This window comes from Anolis carolinensis, chromosome 5 (genome assembly GCF_035594765.1).
Source record: "Anolis carolinensis isolate JA03-04 chromosome 5, rAnoCar3.1.pri, whole genome shotgun sequence".
Classification (NCBI taxonomy): Eukaryota; Metazoa; Chordata; class Lepidosauria; order Squamata; family Dactyloidae; genus Anolis; species Anolis carolinensis.
In genome coordinates, this window is record NC_085845.1 from 45,028,309 (window position 1) to 45,042,710 (window position 14,402).

Below are 14,402 nucleotides of genomic sequence, written 5' to 3' on the forward strand. Positions count from 1 at the left end.
TTGACTTGAATAATAAGCCTTTGGACTATGACATAGAGGTGATGGCATGGAGTAAGTCAAAATGATGGCATCAATGGCCAACAGAGTAGTATTATCTCCACTGGTTTGGCTGAGAAGCCCGCTGCAATTTCACCCCTCTTTGCTTTGAACTTTACTCCCTCAGCAACCTTTCCAAGTGGCTAACCAGAGGGCGAGACAGGCAATAGTGTCTACACTGGATGGATTAAGTGGTCTATACCATTGGCTAGATGAGGTCAACATATTCCTGTTTAAGGAGAAAACTTGTTATCTCCCTTTAGATAGCAATCTGTGTGGAATTCTTAGTAAATTATGGATGTTTAAGAGGTTTTTTAAACGTTATCAGCACTTGATCATAAAAATACTTTCCTCAGTAGATTTTTTTAGCTAAAGTCAAGAATGTCTTTGAAATATGAGTTAGAGAACCCCATTAATATACTTATTACATAGACCAAAAGAATAAATAAAATTCATATCCATGGTGCAAATCAGCAGAGTGATATGTTCATCCAGTGGAACTTGTTGTCAAGCTAAGCCAAAATCCAATTTAGAACATATTAAAAATATGCAAAATAAGTCAGACACCAGACATAACAAGCTAAAATGCTTAGAAAATAGCCTGTGCTTAAATAATTCAGTGTATAATAAAGAATTTAAACACCAAGCTTCTTCAGTCTACCTCTCAAAATACTCAGTTCCTTCTCCTTTGTTGGCTATACCATCCCTTGATCTCCTTTAATAAAAAAAACACTTTGCTTTTTTTTTTATCCAAATACAATCCCATTATCTGGTGCATCACTCCAGAACAAGAGTGATAAAACTTTGCCTCTGAAGAACAGTTAAATGCCAGCAGGGCTCTTTCAGCTGTTAAATAGCTTTTCAAGCCCAGATATCCACATGCTCTCCACTGAACAGTTTAACTATAGCTACCCAAAATAAATCCCTGAAAATGTGTTTTTAGTTCAAAACATGCAAGTAAAACAAACTAGAAATTGTCTTTTATTTTTTCTGGATTCAAAAGGAAACTTCCTCAGTAGCTATTTTTAATAAAGACAGACCTATTTCTTCACCACGGTTTCTCTAACTAGTTCAGGCTAGAATTATTCATCAGAAAAGCAAAAGGATCATTCGGAAATAAACAGAAGATGATGTATATGAAAATAAAAGAATGAGGGAAAGTTGTTTAATACAATATGACATTTGCACTTTGGCCACTATGCACATCTCTCTTACAGCATCGATGTTCTGTTATGATAATTATATGCTATGCTTTTGCCACTTATGTTGGTCTCTTTCCCACATGCTGATTCAGCACAAGAGGAAAATGGTATGGGGCATGCAGGTAAGCATCTGTGTACCTCATTATGCTGAGGAATAACAACTGCATAGAAAGGAACCCAGTTTCATCTTTATGGTCAGCATCTGTGTTTGAATTCATGCTGATTTGATTTCCCAGTTACTATTAATGTGAAAGGATGCTGTGCTAGAGGAAGCGGCAGTATTTAGCAAAAATTGAGCGCCACTTGTTGTTTTGTGCCTTCAGGTCATTTCCATCTTATTGCAACTATAAGGTAAACCTATCGCAAGGTTCTCTTGGCAAGATTCATAAGGGCATTGCCCTTGCCTTACTTAGAGGCTGAGAGATGTGACTTGCCCAAGGTCACCCAGCGGGCTTCCATGGCCAAGTAGGGTCCCAAACCCTGATCTCCAGAGTCCAGTCCTCAAGCCACTACACCCTTGCGCACCACAAGAAATCCAGTCAATTTCCAAAAACAGGAGAGAAATTAAAATAAACAATCATTTTATCATTCACATATATCCTCCAAACATAGAAGTGTAGGGATGCAGTTCTACATATGCATCCCTTGTGCAATTCTGTGCATAGCATGCTGCTGTAGAATAATGCACTAAATGTAAACCATCGACATTTTAAAATATGTGCCTCTTTCTGAAGAATTTGTTAATTTCTTCTGCGGGAACAGTATTCTCCAATCTGAGGCTCACAGATGTGCTGATTCCCCAAATTCCCATAAGCATGACCACCATGCTAGTTGGACAAAATGCTAAACTGGTAGTAGAAACTCTACAAGATATTCAATCACTGAGAAACTAAAGCATAATGTGCTACAGCAGGATGTCCTTCCTGCAAAGGCCAAGTTTTTGCAGTTTAATAAACTTTTCCGCCAAACTTGGTATTGACCATACTGAATGGAGGATGATGGAAACTATAAACCAAACAAACAAACATCCCTTTCCAAACTCTGAAAATAACTAGATATTCTGAAAGCTGTGGAAGTCAGTTCAATGAAACACGAGTGGTTGTATTTCTTTAAACCCATGCTTATCTTAAGCTACAAGGACATGTTCAGCTAATTAGCATGTTTAACTGATTGAACTTTTTTTACAATGTTACATGCACCTGAATAAAAGAATGACATGTACCAATTAATAAGATACGCTTTTTCAGAGAGACATTTGGTTTCAAAAGGTAACACTTAAGAAGTTGCTGTACCTTGAAATTAAAATCTTACCTCTAAATAATTCTTATGTGCATATATTAATTATTTCAACATTGAAGGCCCTATCTTTTACAGAGCCAGAAATATTCTAGAGGTCAGAATTCACAATTTCTCCTTTATCAAGTCTGAATTGTATTAATTAAAGTCTGAACCAGTTCTCCAATAAATATAACCTCAACTAATTCTAATAAAGAAATGAGACCACTTTTTACAAGGCTACTTCACAGAATACTGTTTAGAGATACATTCACTGTGTTTCTCAAGAGGAAAGTCATAACAGTTTTTAAAATACACACACGTTAGTTTCAATAAAATGGTATGCTCTGTCTTACCAAGACTGAATTCAAACTTTGGTTCACATAGAGTCTTCTTAAGACCTGTTGGTTAAAAGAGTACTTAGTTAATAAATGCACTGCACTCTTTCATAAATTACAGAATGTGAGTCGTATTTTTATACTAAATGTATCACTGGAACATTGGTACTAACTAGTCAAATGAGAGTTTGGGGCTTTGTTCCAAGTCAATTGCCCTAATGCTAGCCATCGCCGTTAGGATGAAAAGGTTCAGGCGAGAATAACGAAGGCAGTAGTCTTTTGTTAAAAGTTAGTCAGATGAAGTGTAGCACTGTCTTTTTCTTGTGACAGGCAGGATGGAACTAAGGTGAGGCAACTAGCTCTCCCTCGCTTCTGAGTCCAGTCATTTTTCGATACCTAAATTTAATGTTACCTCTTAGGGCAGTGGTTCTCAATCTGGGCCCCCAGATGTTTTTGGCCTTCAATTCCCAGAAATCCGAACAGCTGGTAAACTGGTTGGGATTTTTGGGAGTTGTAGGCCAAAAACGTCTGGGGACTCCAGGTTGAGAACCACAGTATTAGGGCAATGAGGGGAGCTATTTATATTTTCTAGCACTCACTGGAGGGAAGGTAGGATATGGATCTAACTAATAGATAAAGGTCTGTAGCATATTATACAAGAATCAATAAAAGTTAATGGAAATATCTCCAAATATTTTAAAACAAATAGAAACACTAATATCCTGTTTCCCTGAAAATAAGACCTACTCCAAAAATGTATGATTTTTCAGGATTTTGAGGATGCTTGAAATAGGACTTCAAAAAATAAGCCCTAGTTACAGTTCATTAATAAGTAAATTTGGAAAAATAAGACATCCCCTGAAAATAAGTCCTAACACATCTTTTGGAGCAAAGGTAATATAAGATCCTGTCATACTTTGGGGGAAGCAAGTTACCTGTACCAGCCAGTCAAATGTATCTAATTTTCCACTAGAAGCATGGTTTATGGATCAGGTGTAAAAAAATGCATGCAATACATTCTCAGTACCCTATTCACTTCACAAACTATAGGTTGATATCCACTGGATATCTAATCTGTCTAAACCAAGGTGTTAGAGAGTAATGACTTCCCGCTCCTTCCAATAGATTCACATGATTAAAAATGCAACAAACAGCATGCTTACCTGCAAGCTTAGGGTCTGCAAGGCTCTCTGCCTGTGCTGATGGAAGAAACTGTTGTACTTCGTCTGCTGTTCTCTCTTCCTTGATTTCCATGATTAGTGTCTGGAGCTGCTGGATTTTATTACACAGACTTTCAGAATTTGCCTCTCCAAGTGCCACAGCCCAAGATTCACAATCAGACCTCGATGCAGCTTCAAGGTAAATATCTGGTTCTCCACTTTGAAACTCTGCATTCAAAACAAAATGGACAAATAGGCATTAAGCCAGGCATTAATAGATGTACTTATGATGATTGGAATGAGATGGATATTTGCAGAAACACAGAATATCATACATATAATAAGAAGCTAAACTGTTGTTGCTCTGTATTCAATGCAACTCAAATGTTAGAACTGCACTTCTGCTGCTGACAACTAAAACATGTTACATTTTAAAAGGGTAAAAGTTCAGTATTAGAATTAGAATAAGAATTAAACTGCCAACATTTAAAAAGAATTAAAATGTACAGTAGAAAACTATAATTAAAACAATTTTAAAGTACACTTCATAAAATATAAACAATACAGTACCCTTCTAAAAACTTACATTTTTTAAATGTAATGTAATTTTAAATGTAATTCTCAAAAGCTTGTCAGAATAATAATAATAATAATAATAATAATAATAATAATAATAATAAAAATAAAAAAAAACAAATCTCGGCTATCAAACATCTAAGAAATCTCACAAAAGACCACCCTACTGGGATCTGCACGCATAATCCGAAAATACATCACACAGTCCTAGACACTTGGGAAGTATTCGACTTGTGATTTTGTGAAACGAAATCCAACATATCTATCTTGTTTGCTGTGTCATAATAAAATAATAATAATAAATCCTAGAGCAATTAAAGTAGCTCAAAACTAGGTGGCAGTATCATTAAACTGAAATAGTGAATGCTCGTTTACTGCTTACTTGGCAGATCAGAAAGTTCCTTTAAAGTTACTAAGGTAAGTACTAATCTGAAGTAGCAGTATTGACAGGCAGAACTCTATCAAATGGAGCTGTACAAATCATTTGAGCAAAGCATTTCTTAGTTGCTTTCATTGCTTTCATTACAACTGGACTCCATGCACTTGGTTCTTGACTCTTGCCAAAATACTATTCACCATTATCTGGCAATAATTCAGAATGAATTCAGAATTCAGATGTACCAACAAAATATACAGAGAATTTTCTGAACTCAGTAATACCCATGAGTCTGCTTTAGAACTGTTAGATAACCAAGGACCTGTCCAGACAGGGCCCTGTTGGACCTTTACCTGACACCTCAGGTAAAAGAGGATTAATTTGGGACAAAGCAGATAAACCCTGCTTCGTCCCAAATTAATTAGATACCCCATTAGACCCAGGCCTTCCTGGAGAAACAAAAAGAGCACCCCCAAAGCCCTTAAAATAAGAAGAAACTTAAAATAAGATGAAATCGAGTGTCATTAGGCCTCTCCGGCAGGCCTCCTACTGCGTAGAAATGACGCACCACGAGGTGAGGGGGAGGCAAATCACTCCTTTCTTCCTGCCTCCTAGTATGTCATTTCTATGCACTAGGATACCATAGGAGAGGCCAATGGCGCCCAGTAAGTTTCTTCTTATTTATAGGCTGGGGGGGGGGGGTGTTCAGTGGCCCCATGACCTCCTGGAAGTTACTGGGAGGGCATGGGGAGCCCCAACCCTTCTAGGTTTCAGAAAGGCTATGAAAACATGGCTGTGTGCACAAGCTTTTAACGAGTAATACGATAACGTCAACATGGTATGATTTAAGGCTAAAGCATGAGGTTTTTAGACAAATGGTTCCCTAGAAGATTCAACTAACAAAAAGGGTCACTCATCTGATTGGTATTCACGAAGAAAATGGCTTCTTCCGAGTATTTAAAATTCTGCCATATTGACAGTTTCATTTAGTTGTTGCAAGCTCAGCATGACATTTAGCACAATATAAATGATCGGAAACAAAGTAAGCAAGAAGTAACAAAGAAATCAATGCTGCTTTAACAGAAGACACCAGCAGATTTAACTAGGTATCCATAGGTATAAAATTTGTTGCTGTCTGGTTTTGCGGCTCAGGTGTGTATACAATATCCCTTCCCAAATAGCAAAAAGTCTATTCTTACTCTCTGGAAGGAAAGCATTAACCATCACTTGCTTATTGATGCCACTATAGTTACTGTCCCTGGGTCTTGATGTTTCCATTTTAAAATATGCACCTTAAATGGAAAAATTGAGAACCACTAGCAATGGAATATTTCACAGAATGGAATATGTCTTTAAAATGATGTTATCAGTAAGCACATACTTTAAAGGCATATTGAGCAACTGAAAGCTTTGAATCAGAAATGGTAGGTAAGTCCATAGAATTCTGCTAATAGCCATATATTCTATTTTCATAGATCATAAAAACATACTATTCTCGTATTTGTGTCAGTTATTTGTCTTGATGTAGGATGCTTAATGATACTGTATAATCTCAAGAACTAGATTATTTTTGGTTCATACAAACCTCCTTAATACACCCAACATTTTCTTTCTGAGAACGGTTCTATACAGTTCTACACAGACAATATAATGCAGTTTGAAGACAGCTCAAGGGATGTCTTCACCAATGTGTGCTGTACTCATTAAGTGTATTAAAACTCACTAGAATGTCCATAATAAACCAAAAAATGCATTGAAAACAATTGAAGTATATTCCACACAGGGCTCAAATCCGAGACTAAAAAATGTAGCGTGCTTGTCAGACACTGCTGATATGACGGACTTACAAAATACTGAAATATAGCTAGCTGGCAAAGTTTATATAGTGGATGACATAAATATCTCCCGTCCACCCTCCATCCAGAGGATGACCTGTGAGGATGGCTGAGGACCCAATCCCGGGACTGACAGGTCTCTGTGTGGACCTGTTCTCAGGTCCCAGGATTTTTTGTCTTCTATTTAAAACTTGCATTTTCGTGCTGTCTAGAAGCCCCTTAGGTGACAAATGTTGCCAACCAGTGAAACTATTTGGTACATTTTGCAAGTACCTTTGGAAACACCAATGCTTATGAACTGCTATCACAGAAGCAGAAAATGCTTGAGAATATCAATGAACCTTTGCTAGTCTGAAATATAAAATACTATAGTTCAAATAACCATATGTTATAACAAAAGCAGAATGGAAGCTTTGATAGATAAATTGTGTCTGCATGATATGCCTAATATAGACATCACAGGCTCTTAATTCACAAAGCCAACTGAATATTGAATTCATGTTTCAAATTAGTACTGATGAAATGATCTCTTGCTTACTGATGATGCAGGGTTAATGGTCCCTTGAATGTCAAACTTTCAACCATACATAAAGAATTCAATTAACAGTCAACTTCAATTCTCCCTCAAATTAACTCATTTCTATTCCACCACACTTTTAGAAGTCCAAGAAATTGCTAAAATAATGAATTAACTGTAGAAAGCAAAGACAGTGGCAAGAAGAGGCCAATATGAAATAAGTTCCATGTTGTAGATAGCTATGAATATTCTGGGTGCTACTAGATAAGGCTGCTTAATCGAACAGTATCATTTTCCACTTGTAACACTTCCATGTTCTTCACAAAGCTTTGTAGTTTACTATTTTGGACTAAAATTCCAGGCATCCCCCCTCTCTTAGCATTACAACCGACTATGCTTCCTGGTATTTCTAGGGTTTGCAGTCTCCACAAAAAGTTACAATTTTAAGCTCTAAATAAGGAGAGCAGAGCACAGAACTTTTGGAGCCTTGTTTTCCCAGACATGCCTTAATAATGTAATATCAATATCTTAATATTTTGTTCCTAGTTAGGGACAGAATTGCTATGATATACAAAATACTCCTGGTGGCAGGTCAAGTTGATTATAATACACTGGGAGCTGGTTCTTAATTTTCCAATTTGTTTTTAGGCACAATTTGGGGAAATACAACTATTTTTAATGAAACAGGTCTGGCATGGTCTTTAATTTTGGAACATTGAGCTATTATATGTACCACATGATTTTAACCATTGTTGTTCTGCTAAACAGCAGACTTTATTGTGTCAAAACATTTAAAGAAATAGTAAATATTATGACCAGGTGATACTAAGGAGTGGGAGGAAAGTATGGAAAGTCCTACACTCTTTTACCTGAGAATAAGAAACTTAATATAGTCTACAGAATTTATTTCTGAGTAGAAATAAATTGGATTGCATCATGAAAGCCTTGCGTTGTTTGTCACTTACTGAGCACTACTGCAACATCTGCTTTATTCTTGAATTCCACAATACAGCACCGTTCCAGGATTACTAATTCAGAGGGTTCACAACTCTGCACAAAAACAAAAATAGTTTTAAATGTTATTTAAAATACAGGCTTCCCAACTTGATTATGTCTGTACATTCATGTTATTCCACAAGATGGAACAAACATATCAAAGTGCCTAAATCAAATAACTTGCATTAAAATTCTGAGGGCCAGCACTGAGCAATCTGTTTTACTGTTTCAAGTAACTTGATCCATTAATGATTATTAATTTTGGTGTGTGTGTATTCAAGTTGTTTCTGACTTCTGACAGCCTCCAAGGTGAAAATCTCTGCTCATTACATCTTCCACATTGGAGTCAACTTGAAAGCACACAGCAATAGCAAGACAAATATTAGGAAACAGTATTATAAATGCTGTAGCAGCTCCTTCTAGGCACAATATCTTTTTCTTGAAAAAGGACAAGTGGCACAGAAGAATCTTTATACACTCAAAGTCATTGCTAAGTGCCCCTTTTGCTTTAATATTATTTAAAAGTGAAATAGCTTTCCCAACCATAGTGTCAAAAGAACAATCGTTACCACAGTGAAACATTCACAACCACTGGATTCTTCTGAATTTTATTAACTTTCTGCCTCAGTTAGGCTTTACTAGCTACACAATGTAAAGAAATTAAAAGATCTTTTGAGAAACTATAAAACTTTCTCTGTATTACGGAGTCAGTCATAAGTTTGAAAAATAGTTTAAACCAGAAACACAGGTGACTTTTTACATCTTGAACTGAGTGATGACAATTTTTCAGACATTACCTTAAGCAAAAGGTCATGGGAATTGGTTGGTCAGACGTTTTTTCAAAATATGTTTTGAACTATTTTTGGTTGTGAGGTATCTACTTTTCACTATTAAGCTGCAGAACAAAGCTAAGAAAATCAGTATACTACGAAATTCTTCATGCCAGAGCATTCGATTACGTTTGTATGCATAGTAGAGTCTCACTTATCCAACATAAATGGGCTGGAAGAATGTCGGATAAACAAAAATGTTGGATAATACAGAGTCTCCTGTCCGATGCGGCACTAGACATCAAAAATACTAACTTCAGGGACTCAAAGGGTTATGGCAAGGCAATGCCTCAGGGCTAGAGCGGCCCAGCAGGAAATGCCCGGATGCAGAAGAGGAGTGTGGAAATCACAGAGGGAAGGAGGGAGGATGCTTCCAGTTCCAGTCCTATGTTTTTTCCTGTTTCCTCCCTCCTCCTCCTCCTCGTCTTGCCTTTGTCATTATTGGGAATGGAGAGAGAGGTGAGGAGCACTCCTTTAATTGAAGGGGAAATGCTGGAGGAAAAGGGGGTGATGGATAAGTGTGTCGGATAAGATGGAATGTCAGATAAGCGAGACTCTAATGTACTGGCAATCCATTTTTTCATGACAACTTTCTTAACTAGTTAATCATATTTTAGAACATCTATGTTAAAGTGGTTATCACATCAAAAACAAAAAAAATCTCAGCTGGAGAGAAATCAATATACCTTAGGGTTTACAATTTTAAAAGATCTGCAATCCAGTTGGGAAAGGGACTTATAAGATCACACTAAATGCTAAATGATAAAAATTGTGCTGGTACAGCTGTACCAGAACCTTCTACTTTACTTTATTGCTGCAAATGTTTGCATTCATAGGACAGGCCACCTGTCAATCACCATTAAGTTTGGTTCTGCCCCTTGTTCAGGGCTCTGGGAGGGAAGGAGTCATTTTTAAGTTAGTCTCACTTAGGAAGCTCATCTATAGGACGTAGACCAGCTCATCCCGTAAAAAGCTTCATATTTCAAGACCACCGGGGATAAAGAACACCAGGGATATTGACCGTCCGAGGATACAGAACAACAGCGCAGAAACATCTGAAAGTCTTGGCTGGTAGGTCCACTCAACAACCAGATGAACTTGGGAGTTGGCAGTGGTTCCCAGACCAGCTAGGCTCAGATAACAGATAGCCTGGGAGGGGTTATAAGAGGGTTTTCACAGCTATTCAAAGCCTATCACCTGTCCTGTGGGGACAAGACTCCTTGAACATTTATTATTTGTTCGTCAATAAAGACTTTGTTATTTCTTTTAAAGACTTCAAGGCCATCTTTTCAGGAAAATTTCCTCAACAACCTTTCTTTAGGCCCCTGGCTTCCTGCTGGGCATAAAGCGTACGTCCTATATAATAGACAATCAGTCACAGGCCCAGCATGTGACAGAACAAAAACAGAAGAAATGTGTGGACTGGATGAGACTGCTCCAAACAAAAATACACTACAACATTTCTGAAGGAAGGAAGGAAGGGAAGGAGGGAGGGAGGGAGGGAGGGAGGGAGGGAGGGAGAAAAGGCCACAATTTATTGGTGTATGATGGACCTAGCTCCACTATGCACCATCAACATCAACACAATAATTCTATATAAGACCCACAATTCTATCTCTCCAAGATAGATATTGAGTACCTAAGGCAACACTTTTTGAGTTAATTGTATATGAATCAAATAAGGCAAGAAGATACCTATTCACTCCCTAAAGTTTCTTATAATAATAATAACTTTATTTTTATACCTTGCCAACTATTTCCCCGAAGAGACTCGGGGCAGCTTACAACCGGGACCAAGCTCAGAACATACAACAAACACAGCAACTAAAACACAGTTAAAATATAATAGCATATAAACAATCCAATTAAAACAATTAAAAACACACCAGGGTATAAAAACATCATTGAAAGTAAAACAAATAAACTCAATAACCAGAACCAGGACTAGGGCGTGGGTAGATTAGAGAAGGCTGGGCTTGACTTGAGCAAGAGCAGAATATAACACCAGGGCTAGGTTAAAGTGCCAGAGGGCAAAACATGTTCCCTAAGTAGTATATGGCATTATTTCCATTATATTTTGGAGCTATGGTCTAAGCTGCCATATAAATGGAATTTTGTAATCCACGTTTATTTGGCTGGGTCTTTTAAATGCTTTTCATACATTGTACTGACTCTTGAATTCGAAAAGAGCAAGGTATACTTCTAAAATAAAGGGACATTTGCAGTAGGAATATACAGTACTTTTAGTCACTCAGCAAACTAGGAAGTGCTTTCCAAGACATTTTGTACTTGCCAGTTAACTTTAACATTAATATTGCTGTGGCCCTAGAGTAATTTCAAACTACCTTCTTAGAATCTTAATATACCCTTTCCATCATAAAGAATGGAAAAGTTAGTAGGAGCATTAAAAATAGCCAAACAGAACCAAAATGTCAGTATTTTTCTTTTATATACGTATATATTCCTGTTTACATGCCTTGATGTGTCACAGAAAAAAAAATGTTCTGAAGTGAAAAGGTAAAATTCTCTCAAGAGACCTTCAAAGATGGTTTTGATGTCATCGTGGAGAAACTCTACCCAGAGCTGTTTTAAATGCTTATATATCTTACAACTACAGTGAGATTCCTCAATATTTTTTTCACAACGCTTGAGCAACAGTTTTTATACAGAAAGGAATGCACTTCTGAAATTTTTAATACATGCACGTCCACATTTCTATGTGTTTTGCAAAAAAAGAGCTGTTTTCAGAAGAACTGTATGTATCCAGCCATAATCCACTTGGAAATGGCACTAATTTATACACCAGGGAAAGAAATGCACACTTCCAGTGGAGCCAAAGAGCAGAGTTGGTTTAATGAATCACTCCAGGCATCTAACCACGTGCCTTTCACTTTTAAACTGGCACACAAAATGTTGCCTCATTTAGGGAACTATAAGGAATGCTCAGAGCTCCTTGCTGAAAGGAACAAGTCTCAATTAAACATGCAAATAGTTTCTTGGTTTTGCAAGATGGGTAGGATTCGAAATCGAAGTCATTTGAGATAAAACTGGATTTGCTGGTAGATATGTGACTCCCTAGACAAACTGTCTTTAGACAAAATCCATCTATAAACACAAAAGACTCATGTTTTCTGGGCATGAATTAGGCAGAAGCAGGATTAAATTCAGTAAATACATCCCTAACACTAGTGTACTCTCTTGGCACAACAATACATATTGAATGTGCTATATTATTGCTCATCTAATGTAAAGCTAGCGACTACATTTTAAAACAAAAAATAAATAAAATGGCATCAATGTGTTGTCAAAAGCTTTCATGGCAGGAATCATTGGATTGCTGAGAGTTTTCTGGGCTGTATGGCCATGTTCCTGACTTTCGCCCACATCTATGGCAGGCATCCTCAGAGGGTGTGAGGTATGGCATCAGTTTCTTTGGAGCCCCCAGTGGCGCAATGGGTTAAACCCTTGTGCTGGGAGGGTTGCTGACTTGAAGGTTGGGTTGCTGACCTGAAGGTTGCCAGTTTGAATCTGGAGAGAGCACAGATGAGCTCCCTCTGTCAGCTCCAGCTCCCCGTGCGGAGCCATGAGAGAAGCCTCCCACAAAGATGGTGAAGCATCAAACATCTGGGCATCCCTCTGGAACGTCCTTGCAGACAGCCAATTCTTTCACACCAGAAGCGACTTGCAGTTTCTCAAGTCACTCCTGACATAAAAAAAGTTTCTTTCACAAATAAAATTGGATAAATTAATATTCATTACTATTGATCTAATTCAATAATCTGTTATTGTTAATCCTAATTAGAGTAGCCCTTTTAAAACAATGGATCTTCTCAGATTGGGAATACCAATAATATTCATGCCATTAATTCTCTCAAAGTCAAATTACTTACTTCTTCCCATTTTGGCTATTAGTTGTCTTACCCAAATAAGAAATTAATAAATTAATAAAAATAAATAAATGAAGCTCCCTTTCATAAAAGCACTATTTTTCTTAAGATTTAATAAAAAGTGTAATATTTTTCAAAATTCTGACAATCTGGATCAGACACTTTTTTTCTAGTGAACTATCCTGCCAATAAAAAGAACAGTAGATATTCTAGAAGAAATCTCTCAACATTTATTCCCCATTTATTTAATTATTTGAACATGCAATATGACTTGGGCTTCTCATAACACCAGGTTGCTGTACACTGATAATACTGACTAATATTACAAACTGATAAATCTCCACCAAGAGATGTAGTGGTTTGAGTGTTAAACTCGGACACTCGGAGACCAGGGAGGGTTCCAATCCTTGCTCCGCCATGGAAGCCTGTTGGGTCACATTAGGCAAATCACACACTCTCTGCCTCAGCAAAAGATAAGAGAAAAACCCTTCCGAACACATTCTGCCAAGAAACAGTCTGATAGGTTAGCTTTAGGCTCACCATAAGTTAGAAATGACCTGAACAACAACAACAGCACTCCACCATTGTGAAGGCCATGCTCTATATTGCTAGCAAAAGAATCAATACAAAACCAGAAAGAGCGCTTGGGGAATTTACTTTTCTGGGGTGCTCCTGTCTGAAAAGCAACGTTTATATGTAACATAAAGCATACTGCGATGTCACAACATGACTTAAATTCAGCCAGACTTCACAGCATGGAAAATAGAGTTAAGAGGACGTTGCCATTCTAGGAGGAAGCTGCATATTGTGGGTAATAACCAGCTTGATCCTATTATACACCTTCAAGTCACCTGCCAACTTAATGCAACATCATGAACTGTATAGGGTTTTCTTAAGCAAGATGGTTTTCTCAGTGCTTTCCTCCAAAATCTAATCTAAAGCTCCTGATACTAGTCATTGGCGGTGTCCTATCCAAGGGCTAACCCTGCTTAGCCTCCAAGATCTGATGCCTTTATGGTATTCAGGCATTTACCTGTCCTTAAATGTGTTAAAATTCCATGCTCATATATTAAATGTTCACCTTGTAAGAAGCTCTCTCAAATATCAATCAGGATTATATGAAATACTAGCTGTGCCCGGCCACGCGTTGCTGTGGCGAAGTATGGTGGTATGGGAAATAAAGTATTGAGGAATTGGTGGTAGTTAAGGTAAAGGGTAAAGGTTTTCCCCTGACATTAAGTCCATTATAAATGGGTTATATAGCTGCGTGGAAGAGCCTTGAGTCTACACTGCCATATAATCCAGTTAAAATCAGATAATCTGTATTTTATAGGCAGTGTGGAAGAGGCCTGAGTCCTAACTCTGCCTGTCCCC

The 14,402-nt window shown here is 37.5% G+C and overlaps 1 protein-coding gene across 5 annotated transcripts in view; it reads right to left on the reverse strand.

Moving 5' to 3' along the window:
• The window catches only part of inpp4b (inositol polyphosphate-4-phosphatase type II B), a 313,356-nt gene that overhangs the window by 173,365 nt on the left and 125,589 nt on the right, over positions 1 to 14,402 (reverse strand). For 4 of the 5 annotated variants that reach the window (XM_008111861.3, XM_008111862.3, XM_062980901.1 and 1 more), the window contains 3 exons: positions 8,281 to 8,365; positions 4,015 to 4,239; positions 2,870 to 2,914 (listed from right to left, as the gene is read on the reverse strand). In XM_008111861.3, the coding sequence (XP_008110068.1) occupies positions 2,870 to 2,914; positions 4,015 to 4,239; positions 8,281 to 8,365 (355 nt within the window). The remainder of the gene's footprint in view (positions 1 to 2,869; positions 2,915 to 4,014; positions 4,240 to 8,280; positions 8,366 to 14,402) is intronic. The other variant, XM_062980903.1, reaches the window with a different exon arrangement.